Source organism: Talpa occidentalis, unplaced genomic scaffold (assembly GCF_014898055.3).
Source record: "Talpa occidentalis isolate TD23 unplaced genomic scaffold, MPIMG_talOcc4v2.1 talOcc4.2, whole genome shotgun sequence".
Lineage (NCBI taxonomy): Eukaryota > Metazoa > Chordata > Mammalia > Eulipotyphla > Talpidae > Talpa > Talpa occidentalis.
The window spans coordinates 19,819,851-19,834,320 of record NW_023602073.1 but is presented as its reverse complement, the minus strand read 5'-3'; the positions used below and the strand labels follow the sequence as shown (position 1 = coordinate 19,834,320).

Sequence of the window (14,470 nt, the reverse complement as noted above, 5' to 3'; positions counted from 1 at the left end):
GGGGCCTCCCCTGGTGGCGCAGCTGTTGAGCGCTGGGCCGCGAAGCTGCCCGCAGCCTCTGCTACAGACCTCTCCTGCCGCGCCCACTGCTCCCCTCAGCACTGTATTTTGTCAGTCTGCTTGTTCTGTTCCCCGCTCTGGCTCGGGTGAATTCTCTCACCCTCCTGCACTTCTGACTGTACCCAGTGCTTGTATAAATAAATAAATAAATAAATAAATAAATAAATAAATAAATAAATCTTAAAAAAAAAAAACACAAACCTTCTTAGGCCACTAGATTTTAGGCTATTAAACCTCTTTGGCACTTCTCATTTTTTAGGTGCTGTGGGTATTTGGTGTTCATGGTAAATACCTTGGGACCAAAACTTGTAATTATATTGAGTGCTTCTGCAGAGTATTTTTATGCTGAGTTAATTTAGTAAGCATATATAGTTAGAGTTTGTCTTTTGTGCTTATTGGATCAAATTATTGAAAAATATAATGTGTGTTAGATATAAAAATACCAAAAAATAACTTTATTCTATTCTATTAAATGAATTAACAAGTCATTGATTCTTTTATTATTATTTTAATTTTATATATTTTTACATCATTTCTTTCATTTTTGCACAATATATGCATTTTCATCTTGTCTATAGTACCCATACAATTCCCACCCACCTTGTTTTGATCCTACTCCCTCCCCCCCCACCCCAGTGTGTCTCTGGTTTATAATTGCTTGTTTATTTTGATTTTTACTTTATTATAATTAGTCTTTTTCCTGGTCCCTTATTTAAGTGTTCTAAATTCCTGCTATGAGTGAGACCATCAGGTATTTTTTATTTGATTTTTAACTAGTAATATTATGTTTAACAAACATCCTCATTATCTAAAAAGGAGAGTTTTATACTTTTCATGTTTTCTGTTTGTAATAAGCATCATTTCAGTTTTCTCCTGTAGTGTGCAATGTGTTCTGTTACTTCATAGAATCTTTTTTTGAAGATTTATTTATTTATGAATACAAAAGCTGGGGTACAGGCCAGAGATGTGGGGGGTGAGAGGATTCACCAGAGACAGACTGGAGAACAGAACGGGCAGATTGATTAAAGTACACTGCTGAAGGGAGCAGCCGGCGAGTCAGGAGAGGTCTGCTGCACCATGTGGGTTGCTCCCTGGCCGGCCAGGGATCGAACTCATGCTGCAGAGGCTTCAGATTGCTTCATAGTGTGGTGCTTATCCCCTTGCGCCACCAGGGAGGTTCTTGACAGGGTAGTCTATTAGTGTGATAAAATCAATTTTATTTCCTGTCTTTAACTCATGATTTTGTGTCATACTGACAATCTATCAACAAGTTCAAATTCACACAGATTTACCCTTATCTTGTCCACTATTTTACAGTTTTAGCCCTTACAATTTGATCTTTAATCCATTTTGTGATCATTTTTGTAACACATGTGAGTAAGTACATTATTTCATTATAACACATTTGGCTATTCAGTTTTCATACCATGTACAAATCTAAATAGTGCATCGCCCACAAACAGTATGAAGATGGATTTCTTAAAAATTAATTCTAGGGCCTCCCCCTCTGGCACAGGCAGTTGAGCACAGCACTGTGAAGCTTTCAGCAACCTCTGCAGGGCCGGGTCAATCCCAGCCTGCTGGCAAGAATCCCACATGACTGGCAGACCTCTCCTGTCTCACCCGCTGCTCCCCTCAGCAGTGTATTTCAGTCAGTCTGTCTGTTCTGTTCCCGGCTCTGTCTCTGGTGACTCCTCTCACCCTCCCCCCACATCTGGCCTATACCCCGGTTCTTGTATGCATAAATAAATAAATATTTAAAAAATTAATTCTAATAATAAATTTTAGCCACATTAATACATTCATATTGCTATTAACAAGATGATTATATTATTCTGCAAATTACTTTTGGTTTTCAAAATGTCATGCTGACCATCCACTCCTCCATTACTGCATACTTTTTTGAATTTCAGTGAATATTTTCTAAGGCAGCATTTTAAATATGTGACGACTTTTGTACTTTTTTGATTATTTTCTTAGTGATTTCTTTCTTTCTTTTTAGTCACATTTCTGACACTGAATACAGGGTACCTGTTTTTCGCAACACTTCCACAGCATTTAAGTCAGACATAGAACCAGGCCGCCAGATTACCATTCCCTCCCATGAGAATGGCTCTACCAGACACCACCTGAATGTCGAGATCGTTACATGACTGATCTATGCACTATTATGGGGGTTCCACTCCTTCCCTTCAAAAATATTCTAGAGGGCCTCCCCAGTGGCGCAGCGGTTGAGCGCTGGGTTGCGAAGCTGCCCGCAGCCTCCACGGCGCCGGTTCGATCCCCGGCTGCTCCCCGGCCACTGGAGGAGGGTCCCACATGGCGCGCAGACCTCTCCTGCAGCCCACTGCTCCCCTCAGCAGTGTACTTCGGTCCTTCTGCCTGCTCTGCTCCCCACTCTGGCTCTGGTGAATTCTCTCACCCTCCCGCGCTTCTGACTGTACCCAGTGCATGTATAAAAAAACAAACAAACAAGCAAACAAATAAATAAATAAATAAATAAATAATAAATAAATAAATAACATGCCTCTTAAAAAAAAAAATATTCTAGAGTAGTTCACAGAACTCAGAATGGTCTATTTCTAACTCTTAGTGATTTGTTAGAAAAAATCCAAATCAGAAATATAGACAGCTGCAGGACAAGATTGGGGAAGGAAAGTAGAAATTCCTCGCCTTCCTTCTCACACATCTTCCCAACACATCTTTGGGTTCCACAACCCAGAACTCTCCGAATCTATGCTGTTTAAGGTTCATTGGTAGCCACATTACATAGACAAGATTGTTTAAACTATTGGTTATTGGCAATTATCTCACCTTGAATTTCCTTCTCCTCTTCAGAGGTCAGAGGTAGGAATGAATGATTCACATTCTAATCACTTGGTTGTCCTCTGGCATACAACCACCATCTTGAATTTACATAAGTGCCCACATTGAGTGATATTATCAACATAATGAGTCATATTATCAATGTAAAGTGTGATGTGTTGAAAAGGACATCTGAAGAACAAGATGCTTTTCCCCTTCTATCACTCAGGTAATGACATGGATTTGAGCAAGCTGAGACAGGAACAGAGGACAAAAACCAAGTATGTATTTCTAATTATGTGACATTATCACAGACTGATGATGGGTTTACCATATAAACATTTATGTTTCTTAACACAAAGACAATTTCACATTTACGCTAACTTCATTTGTGATACATCTGTGTGTGTTCAATCAATACTGAAACTTCAGCAATATATTATTATACATTGTCAATTTACATAACGATGTATCTTTTGATGAACTGAGAAATGAAAGGAGAGAATGCAGCATGTATAGCTTTTGTTATAGTCATCTTACTTGTCATTTATGTTATTTTACTTTGTTCCTGTTGATTTAATTTCCCGTTATTTCCCTAGCCTCATATACTCCGTTTCCACTCATCCTCTGAGAGCTATCATTAGCAAAGATATTGCTTTTCCATGTGTTCTAAAGCTGGAAACACATTATATACCTTTATTTTGATAGAACTGCTTCTTGATGCAGTTAAAGGAGTAAAGAAGAAATATCCACTTATATTAACGGTTTCTAATGTCAAAACCTGAGTAAACCAAGCATGTGTTGAGGAATGCAATCAAAACACAATTATAACTTGTGTCCTACACAACTATTGGTTTATTTGAAAAAGAAATCTCAAAATTACAGAACAGTTCCAAGTTTAGTACACAGAACTTTTTTCCTTTCCATCTTTCCCCGCCACCAACTTTTGTGTCCCTTGGCCTATCCCCTCCCCACTCTCTCTTTAACCTCAGACCCCTCAAGGTATTTGTTGATGTCCAGGAATTTTTAAAGAGTTTTATTTTGTGCAATTATCTCTTATATGAATATCCAATATCTGTTTTTATATTTCTGATTGGTATTACTGTGTGTATTTTTTTTTTTCAAAATCCCTCCATTTTGTTGGAAATTACTGCAATTCATTCTTTTGAGAATATGTTATGTTAACCTGATGGGATTTTCATTATAAGTCACCAACCCTTTTGCCTAGTCAATCTTATTATTGTTTCTTAGTCCTGAACTCTTGATACTTTCATGAATATGTACTTAATGTAGTTCTCATTACATTTAGTTAATCAGGTGTTCCTTAAGCTTTATGAACAGATATATTTACTTCCCTTCCCAGGTATATGAAATTTTCCTCTATAGTTTATAAATGTGTTCCCTTCTTTTCTCTCTGTCTTCCATTCTTGAATACACTATATCCTGATGTTGCCTATCCCAACAGACAGATATCTCCCCAAGGTTTCTGAATTCAAGCATTTTAACATGGTTTACATGGTCATCTTACCGAAAGTTATGCACATATTCAATTTAATTCCTATCAAAAATTTAAGGCATTTTTCACAGAAATTGAACAAACAAAATTTGTACAGAACCACAGCATCCAAGGCAATACTAAGAAGGAAGAGTAAAAATGGAGGCACCACCTCCCTGAATGCAAATAATATGATGCTACAATAACAACAGGCACATGAATCCAAGGAGCAGCATAAAGAGCTCATAAATATGTGCACACTTATAGCACCAGACAAAGAGCCAAGACATTAAAATAAAATACCAAATTGTCTTCCATAAGTGGTGTTGGTAAAACTGAACAACCACATGCAAAATAATTTCATTACACCAGGGTATCACCCCATACACAAAACTGTATTCAAACCCAAGAGTGTTGCACAACCAAAAAATAAAATCTGCATTCAACAAAAGAGGCCAGCTTTTCTTCTTTGGAATACCTTTCGTAGAGCAACCTTTATGGCTTTATTTCTTAGGCTATAGATCATTGGATTGAGTGTTGGGGGCACAACTGTGTACATAATAGTGAGAAAAATGTCCAATGCACTTGGAGAGTCAGAAGGTGGCTTGAAAAACTCAAAGGAAGCTGTTGAAACAAATAATATGATCACGACAAGATGAGGAAGGCAAGTGGAAAAGGCTTGAGCTCTGCCCTCAGCAGATGGCATCCTCAGCACACTAGAGAATATCTGGATGTAGGACAGTCCAATACAGGTGACACAAAGAAAGGTCATAAGAGCCACGAAGCCAGTGACTCCAATATCACTGTTATACTCATTAGAGCAAGAGAGTTTCAGGATCTGGGGGATGTCACAGAAGAACTGGTGAATCTGGTAACCACAGAAGTGCATGGAAAAAGTGGCAGCCATGTGCATGGATGCAGAAATAACCCACTGATCCAGACTCCTAGGACTCCATGGACACATTTGCTGTCATCCATGATGATTTCATAGTGCAGTGGAAGGCATATGGCCACGTAGCGGTCATAAGACATCACTGTGAGCATGGGCATTTCAGCCGAAATACAGAAAATGACAGCAAAACTCTGCACTATGCATTCCCCGAGGGAAATATAGCCACTATGCATGAATGAGTTGTAAATGGACCTTGGCACAGTCACAGAAATGTAGCACAGATCCAGGAAGGAGAGATGTTTCAGGAAGAAATACATGGGTGAGTGGAGGCTACTGTCCATGGAAGTTGCGGTGATAATGAGGATATTGCCAGTTACTGCCACCACATATAAGACTAAGAACAGAGAAGCAAGTGTGATTTCCTGCTCAGGCTTGACAGAAAATCCCATCAGAAGAAACCCACTCATAGTGAAATTAGCCATAGTCCTGCTTAATTTACCAGTGATGTTTGCTGCAAATCAAGATGGGAAACATTTGAAATGGAATGAATCACAGGTGCTCTGTGTATGGAGACTACACATGAGGGGGGACTAAAGCACTGTTCAAAAATTAACAATAATATAAGAAAATAAATAAATATTAAAATTAAGATGAGTGCAACAGCAAAATTTTGACAAATCCTAAAACTATAAGACCTCTCAGAAAGAAAAAGAAAAATACCAGATGGTCTCACTCATAGCAGGAATCTAGAAAACTTAAATAAGGGACCAGGAAAATGAATAACTATAAGAAAGTGAAAATCAAAATCAACAAAAATCTATGAACCAGAGATACTTTTTGGGGGGTGAGGGGCAGGAGGGGAGGGATTGGGGTCAGAATGGGGGGTTGCAATTGTATGGAGAATATAAATATAAAATTTATTATTTAAAAAAAAACTGTAAGACCTCTCTGTTGGCACATGGGGTTAAGATGTAGCACTATGAAGCTATCCACAGGGCAGCATGAGTTTGATCACACACCACTGGCGTGACCCACATGGCAAGCAGACCTGCCCGGACTCACCCGATGCTTCCTTCAGCAGTGTACTTTGTCAGTCTGCCTGTTCTGCTCTCCGTTTTGGCTCTGGTGAATTCTCTCACCCTCCCCCACTTCTGACTGTACCCCAGTGCTTGCATAAATAAATAAATAAATCTTAAAAAAATAAATAAATATTTTTTTTTAAAAGACAAAAAGTGTGTCTCTTATTATACTCTTTCAATCTTTATCTATATTTGTTTTGATCCTTATTTTGTGCAGCTAAAAAGTGTAGTTATTTTGCCAGTACTAAAATATTTGATTCATTTTCAATTTAAAATTTCCCTATCATGATTCAACAATTTATCTGTGATTTTTGATATGGAAAACATCTCACATCTCTGTTAAGTCATTATTATAAGAGTCAATGTATAATATGAACAGAAGGAAAATTCACACTGAATTTCTTCTATAACATTATAGAAAGAAAAGCAACATTAGGGAGGAAGTAATAACATGCCATAAAATGATTCCAGCATGTAAGAGTTTACAGTGTTCTCTCCCAGATTCCTAATTTCCACTAAAATAACCATAGCTCATCCATATTATTGCATGTTTTACAAGTTGAATGATAGTAACTGGTTCCCTCACTCACTTAAAATAAGTAATTTATGGGTTTTCCACTATTCTGTATATCTATGTTTTATGAAACTCACCATAGCATATTCAAGAACATATTTCTTCCATTGAAGGAGAAGCTGTCAGTATGAGCTGTTGACAGCCCAAAATCTTGATCTCTACAAATCAGTCACATTCAAAAAATCTGAACTATGGAGAAAAAAATCAGGCCATTTCAATCCTTTCTTTGGCCTCTGGAGATTCGGTTAGGAAATATTTTTAGCATAAGCAAAGTTTGTGGGTGCCCTGGGTATTTGGTGCTCTTATAAATGCCCTGGAGCCAGACTGTGCAATTATATTTACTGTTCCCAAAGATGGTTTTTTCTGTTGAGTTGACTTAATGATCATACATAGTAATCTGGATTCAACTAATTAGTGTTTATTGGATCAAATTATTGAAAATAATGGTATAATGTGATAGTTCAAAAATACCCAAAAAAAGACTTCATTTAGTTCCATTAAATGAGTAAACAAGTCATTCATTTAATTTTAAATGCATAATATTACAAAATACAATAAACAACCCCATCTTCTGAAAGGTGTAAATACCATTTTATTTCTACTAATGAAGCAACAAATTACTCCCTAATCTTATGCCACTAAATGACAATCAAATTTCACTTTGAGTGGGGAAGTAAATAACCCATTATTTTTTGGCCAATTATATATTCACCTTTTTACTTTGTAGATACAACTTATTTGTATCTGACTCCAATATCACTGTTATACTCATTAGTTGTATAACAAACAACTTTCAAAAAGTGAAACATACATATTTTTATTAGTTTGCTCTCAAATGAATAAAGTGAAAAAGTACTGTGATGTAAAATATTCATCAACTGGAAAGGAATTGAGTTTCAGAGCAGGGCAATCCTGAAACAGAATGTGAGGGGTGGTTTTTATAGTGTTTTTGTGTACGCCTAGTTTGTTTATTGATTGATTGATTGATTATGTTCTTACATCAATATCCATTTTTTTACAATATTTGATTTCTCCCCTCAGTTGTAGTCCTCATCATTCTCCCACCATCACATCACCTGTCAACAATCACCATAGTCTCCTGTGCTCTTTCCTCCCCTTTTTCTACCCCCTTTACACCCCCACCCCTGCATTGCATCAAATCTACGGTTTTCCTGTGAATTTTGATTTTTCCTGATCTCTTCTCAGGTTTCCATATACCCCCCTTATAAGTGAGACCATCCAATATTTTTCTTTTTTCTTCTGACTTATTTTGCTTAGTATAATCCCTTCCAGCTCTATCCATGTTGCCACAAATGGCATGAGTTTATGTTTATTGATTGCTGAGTATATTCCATTTTGTGTATATGCCACAGCTGCTTGATCCATTTGTCTGTTTTAGGACATTTAGGTTATTTACATATCTTAGCTATTATAAATAGCACTGCAATGAAAATAGGAGTGGAGGTTTCCCTTTTGCACATTTATGAGGTTTTTTTTTTTTTTTTAAAGATTTATTTATACAAGCACTGGGCACAGTCAGAAACGCGGGAGGGTGAGAGAACTCACCAGAGCCAGAGCAGGGAACAGAACAGGCAGACTGATGAAACACACTGCTGAGGGGAGCAGTGGGCATGGCAGGAGAGGTCTGCGCACCATGTGGGACCCTCGCCGGTGGTCAGGGATCAAACCGGCACCGCAGAACCGGCACCGCAGAGTCTGCGGGCAGCCGCGCTCAACCCCTGCGCCACCAGGGGAGGCCCAAGGATTTGGGGGTTTTTTTGAGTGATTTATTCCTTTCTCTTTTTAGTCACACGTCTGATACTGAATACAGGGTACCTGTTTTTCTCAACACTTCCACAGCTTTTAAGTCAGACACAGAATTAGGCCCCCAGGTTACAATTCCCTCCCATGAGAATGCCTTTACAAGACACCACCTGAATGTCCAGGTCCTTTATGTATGATCTACAAGATACTATTGGGGCTTCCATGACTTCCCTTCAATAATATTCAAGAGTAGCTCACAGACTCAGAATGGTCTGTTTATAACTCCTTGTGATTTATTAGAAAAAATACAAATAAGAAATATAAAGAAATGTAGGACAAGATTGGGGAAAGGGAGCAGAATTTCCTCGCCTTTCTTGTCACACATCTTCCCAGAACCTCCTTGGGTTCCACAACCTGAAATTCTATGAATCTCTGCTGTTTAAGTTTCATTGGTGGCCACATTACATAGACAAGATTGTTTAAACTATTGGTTATTGGCAAGTAACTCATCCTTCGATTTCCCTCTCTTCTTCAGAGGTCACGTAGAACTGAATGGTTCACATTCTAATCACATGGTTGTTCTCTGGCAAACAAACACTATCCTGAATTTACATAAGTGGCCACAATGAGTCATATCATCAATGTAAAGTGTGATGTGTTGAAAGGACTTCTGAAGAACAAGATGTTCCTCCCACTCTATCACAGAGGGAATGACATGGGTTTGGCGTGCTGTGAAAGGAACAGAGGACAAAAACCAAGTACATATTTCTAATCATGTGACATTGTCAGATTGATGATGGATATACCATATACACATTTATGTTTCTAACATAGACAGTTTACATTTATGTTAACTGGATTTGTGATGCATCTGTGTATGTGTGTGTGTTCAATCAATATTGAAACTTCATCTACTTTTGGGCATTTTTGTTGTTTCTAGGTTTTATCTATTATAAATAGTGCTGCAATTATCATAGGGGTACAGGTGTTCTTTTGAATCAATGTGTTTGTGTCCTTTGGGTAGATCTCTAGGAGTGGAATTGCTTGGTCATGTAGTTGCTTCATTTTTAGTAGACTGAGGAACCTCCAGACAGATTTCCATAGTGGTTGGACCAGTTTGTATTCCTACCAGCAATGTAGGAGAGTTCCTTTTGCACCACATCCTGGCCAACCTGGTATCCTGCAGGGGCGGAGGAGGGAGATGATGAGAGGGAGGGAAGGAGGATCACAGGGGCCTAGGGTGATGCATAGGTGCATTGATGAAGGTAACTCTATGGGGACTACACCTGGAGGGGGGTGCGGAGAAGCAAATATTGTTTAAAAATGAACACTGATGCAAAAAACATATAAATAATTTTTTTAAATTGAAACTCCAGCAATATATTATTATACATATCAATTTATGTAATTATGTTATGGCAATTTCCCAGAGAAAGCAGTCTGCCCTCAGAGAGGTAGAGAGACAGAGACATTTATTTGTCACACTGGCAGGTCAGTGGGATAGCTCTCAAAAATCTGTACCCAGAATCCCAAGAATGGTCAGGTTTAATACAGTTTGTATGTGGAAATTTGTCACCCCATCCATCATAGACTTTCTTTACTGCTTGGGAAGGGCGTCAAGGTTGCCAGAGCTACCCATGTGGGCAAGCAGCACATCCCAGGAACTTTCCACTCCAGCAGCAGCAGACTCCAAGTAACAGACTGCAAGCAGCAGACTTAGGAACTTCCTGCTTTATTTATGGAAATTTTGATGAAATAAAAGAAGAAATGAGACCATGCAAACATGTATAGCTTTTGATATAGTCACCTTACTTCTCATTTATGGTACATTTAGTTAGTTCCTGTTGATTCAATTTACCATTATTTCCCTCGGCTCATAAACTCTGCTTCCACTCATCCTCCTAGTGCTATCACTAGCAAATACATTGCTTTTCCATGTGGTCTACAGCTGGCAACACATTATATACCTTTAGTTTTATAGAACTGCTTCTTGATGTAGTTAAAAGAGTAAAGAAGAAATATCCAGTTATATAGACATTTTCTAACATCAAAACCTGAGTTAAACAAGCATCTCTTGAGAAATGCAATCAAAATACAATTATAACTTGTGTCCTGCAGAACTATTGGATTATTTTAAAAAGAAATCTCAAAATTACGGAAAAGTTCCAAGGTTAGTACACTGAACTTTTTTCTTTTCCTTTGCCCCCCCCCACCACCCCTCACCCTTGTGTCCCCTGGCTTTTCATCTCCCCACTCTCTCTTTAGCCTCAGACCCTCAAGGTATTTGTTGATGTTCAGAAATTTTTAAAGAGTTTCATGTTGTATTATCTCTTATATGAATATCCAATATTTGTTTTTATAATTCTGATTAGTAGTATTGTATATAATTTTTTTCAAATTCCCTCCACTTGCATAGAAATTACTGCATTTCATTCTTTAGAGAATATGTAACGCTAACTGATGGGATTTTCTTTTTTGCCTAGTTAATCTTATTATTGTTTCTTTGTCCTGAACTCTTGATAGTTTCACGAATATGTACTTAATGTAGTTCTCATTACGTTTAGATAATCAGGTATTACTTTAGCTTTATGAACAGTTATATTTACTTTCTTTCTCAGGTTTATGAGGTCTTTCTCTATATTTTATAAATATGTTTTTTTCTTTTCTCTCTGGCTTACACATCTGGATATGCTATACCCTGATGTTACCTATCCCAATGGACAGATAGGTCCCCAAGGGTTTCTGGATTCAAGCATTCTAACAGTATTTACATGGCCATCTTACCTAAAGTCAGGTACACAATCAATGCAATTCTTATCAAAAATTAAATGGTGTTTTCACAGAAATTGAACAAATGAAATTTGTACAGAACCACAAATCCAAAGCAATACTAAGGGGGAAAAACAAAATGGAGATACCAAACAGTAAAATGCTGCAATAACAGCAGGCACATGAATCCAAGGAATAGCATAAAGAGCTGATAAATAAATGTGCACATATATCCCCAGCTAATTTAAGACAAGGAGCCTAGATCATTCAAAGAAAATAGCAAAATATCTTCAATAAATGGTGTTGGTAAAACTGAACAACCACTTGCAAAAGAATTTCATTATGTCAGGGAATCACCCCATACATAAAACTGTATTCAAAAAAAAAAAAAAAAGAGTGTTCCAACACCAAAAAAAAAATCTGCATTCAACAAAAGATGTCAGCTAAAAATTTTTCCTTAGAATATGTTTCTTAAGCTACCTTTATGGCTTTAATTCTTAGGCTGTAAATCACTGGATTTAGGATCGGGGGAACAATTGTGTACATAATAGTGAAAAAAAATCCAGTGAACTTGGAGAGACAGAAGGTGGCTTGAGAGACTCAAAAGAGGCTGTTGAAATGAATAAAATGACAAGAGCGAGGTGAGAATGACAAGAGCGAGGTGAGGAAGACAAGTAAAAAAGGCCTTAGCTCTGCCCTCAGCAGATGGCATCCTCAGCACAGTAGAGAATAACCGTGCATAGGACAGACCAATAAAGGTGACACAAAGAAAGTCCATAAGACCCACAAAGTCAGTGACTCCAATATCACTGATATATTCATTAGAACAAGAGAGTTTCAGGACCTGGGGGCTATCACAGAAGAATTGGTGAATCTGGTAACCACAGAAGTGCATGGAGAAAGTGGCAGCTGTGTGTATGGCTCCAGAAATGACCCCACTGATCCAGATGCGTAAGACTCCGTGGACACATTTGCTGACATCCAAGATGATTTCGTAGTGCAGTGGAAGGCAGATAGCCATGTAGTGATCATAAGACATCACTGTGAGCATGGACAGCTCAAAAGCAGCACAGAGAGTGAAAGCAAAGCACTGCACTATGCATTCCCCAAGGGAAATGTAGCCACTGTGCATGAAAGAATTGAAAATGGACCTTGGCAGTCACCAAAATGTAGCACAGATCCAGAAAGGAGAGATGTTTCAGGAAGAAATACATGGGTGAATGGAGACTACCGTCCATGGAAGTTGCAGTGATAATGAGGATATTGCCTGTTAACGCCACCACGAATAAGACTATGAACAGAGAAGCAAGTAAGATTTCCACCTCAGGTTTGGCAGAAATCCCATCAGAAGAAACCCAATCACAGTGAAATTAGCTATAGTCCTTCTTAATCTGCCAGTGATGTTTGCTGCAAAACAATGGGAACCATTTGAAATGGAATGAATCACAGGTGCTATGTGTATGGAGACTACACATGAGGGAGGAATAAAACACTGTCCAAAAATTAACAATTTCATTAGAAAATAAATATTAAAAAATAAAATTACTGCAACAGCAAAATTTTGACAGATTCTAAAATTATAATTAAATAGTTACTTCATAATATATTTATATGTTCTTGAAAATTATCTGTATCTGTATGACATATCTTTTGTGATGTGGATCTAACCTCTATTTACACAACATAAAACTAACATTTTTTAAACATCTTGTACTTTAAAGAATCTTTACTAACAATCTAAAATAGAACATTTATCATAACAATCTTAAACTAATTTAAAATTAATTCACTAATATTAAAATTATTCTCATCTTTGTAATTAACTCCTTTTATTCTGAAGATTCTTGCTTTCATAAAACCTGCTATCATCTGAGATGTTTCTTTTTTTATTATTTTTAAACAATGTTTGCTTCCCCTCTCCCACTCAGATTGAGTCCCCATAGAATTTCCTTCCCCAAGGCACCCATGCACCATCACCACAGTCCCCTGTGCTCCTCCTTCCCTCCCTCTGATCCAGTCCCTCCTCCTCCCCTGCAGGATGTCTCTGATTTATAATCGTCTGTTTTTGCTTTGTTGTGTTTTGTGCTGTTATTATTTTTTTTACACTGATGTCTTATTTGGTTCCCCTATATTCCTGTTATAAGTGAAACCATCCAATATTTTTCTTTTTCCTTCTGGCTTATTTCACTGGGCATAATCCCTTCTAGCTCTATCCACATTTATCTGCGAACGGCATGAGTTTATCTTTTTTGATTGCTGAATAATATTCCATTGTGTATATATACCACATCTTCTTGATCCAGTCATCTATTTTTGGGCATTTGAGTTGTTTCCAGGTTTTACCTATTGTAAATAGTGCTACAATAAACATAGCTGTACAGGTGTTCTTTGGAATCAATGTTTTTGTGTCCTTTGGGTAGATCCCTAGGAGTGGAATTGCCAGGTCATATGGTAGCTCCATTTTTAGTAGACTGAGGAACCTCCAGACAGACTTCCACAGTGGCTGGACCAGTTTGCTCTCCCACCAGCAATGTCGGAGCATTCCCTTTGCACCACATCCTCGCCAACATTTGTTGTTGCTTGTTTTTTTTTTTTTTTGATATGTGCCATTCTTACTGGTGTCAGGTGATATCTCAATGTGGTTTTAATTTGCATTTCCCTGATTATAAGGGATGTTGAATGTTTTTTCATATGCCTGTTGGCCATTTGCATTTCCTCTTTGGAGAAATGTCTTTTAAGTTCTTCTGCCCATTTCTTGACCTGATTGTTTATTTTGTTTTTGTTGAGCCATGTGAGTTCTTTGTGTATCTTTGTGATCAGTCCCTTATCAGTTGAATGGAAGGCAAAGTTTTTTTTCCAATAAGTGGGGTGTCTCTGTGTTTTGGTTAATGTCTCTTTTGCTGTGTAGAAGCTTTTCAGTTTGATGTAATCCCAAGTGTTTATCTTTGCCTTCACTGTCACTGCTTTGGGTGATGAGTCTTTAAAGATGTTCCTGAGATGTATGTCTTCTAGTGTTTTACCTATATTCTCTT

The 14,470-nt window shown here is 37.7% G+C and overlaps 1 protein-coding gene across 1 annotated transcript; it reads right to left on the bottom strand.

Annotated features, from left to right (window-relative positions):
* Positions 1-2,123: 2,123 nt before the first annotated feature.
* On the bottom strand, positions 2,124-12,489 carry LOC119253559 (olfactory receptor 14J1-like). Its single transcript, XM_037521067.1, has 4 exons — positions 12,189-12,489; positions 5,293-5,763; positions 4,839-4,984; positions 2,124-2,189 (listed from the first exon to the last, which is right to left on the bottom strand). The coding sequence occupies exons 1-4, from the start codon at positions 12,487-12,489 to the stop codon at positions 2,124-2,126; spliced, it is 984 nt and encodes a 327-aa protein (XP_037376964.1).
* Positions 12,490-14,470: the final 1,981 nt, after the last annotated feature.

Bases quoted from the DNA above. Each gene is read 5' to 3' on its own strand.
- LOC119253559 (XM_037521067.1), bottom strand. From the start codon at position 12,489: ATGCTCACAGTGATGTCTTATGATCACTACATGGCTATCTGCCTTCCA. The intron at 5,764-12,188 runs GTCTGTCCTATG...CTTGATTTGCAG, and splicing joins TCTTTGTGTCACCTTTATTG to CAAACATCACTGGTAAATTA. The intron at 2,190-4,838 runs GTATTCCAAAGA...CTCGACATTCAG, and splicing joins TAAAGGTTGCTCTACGAAAG to GTGGTGTCTGGTAGAGCCAT.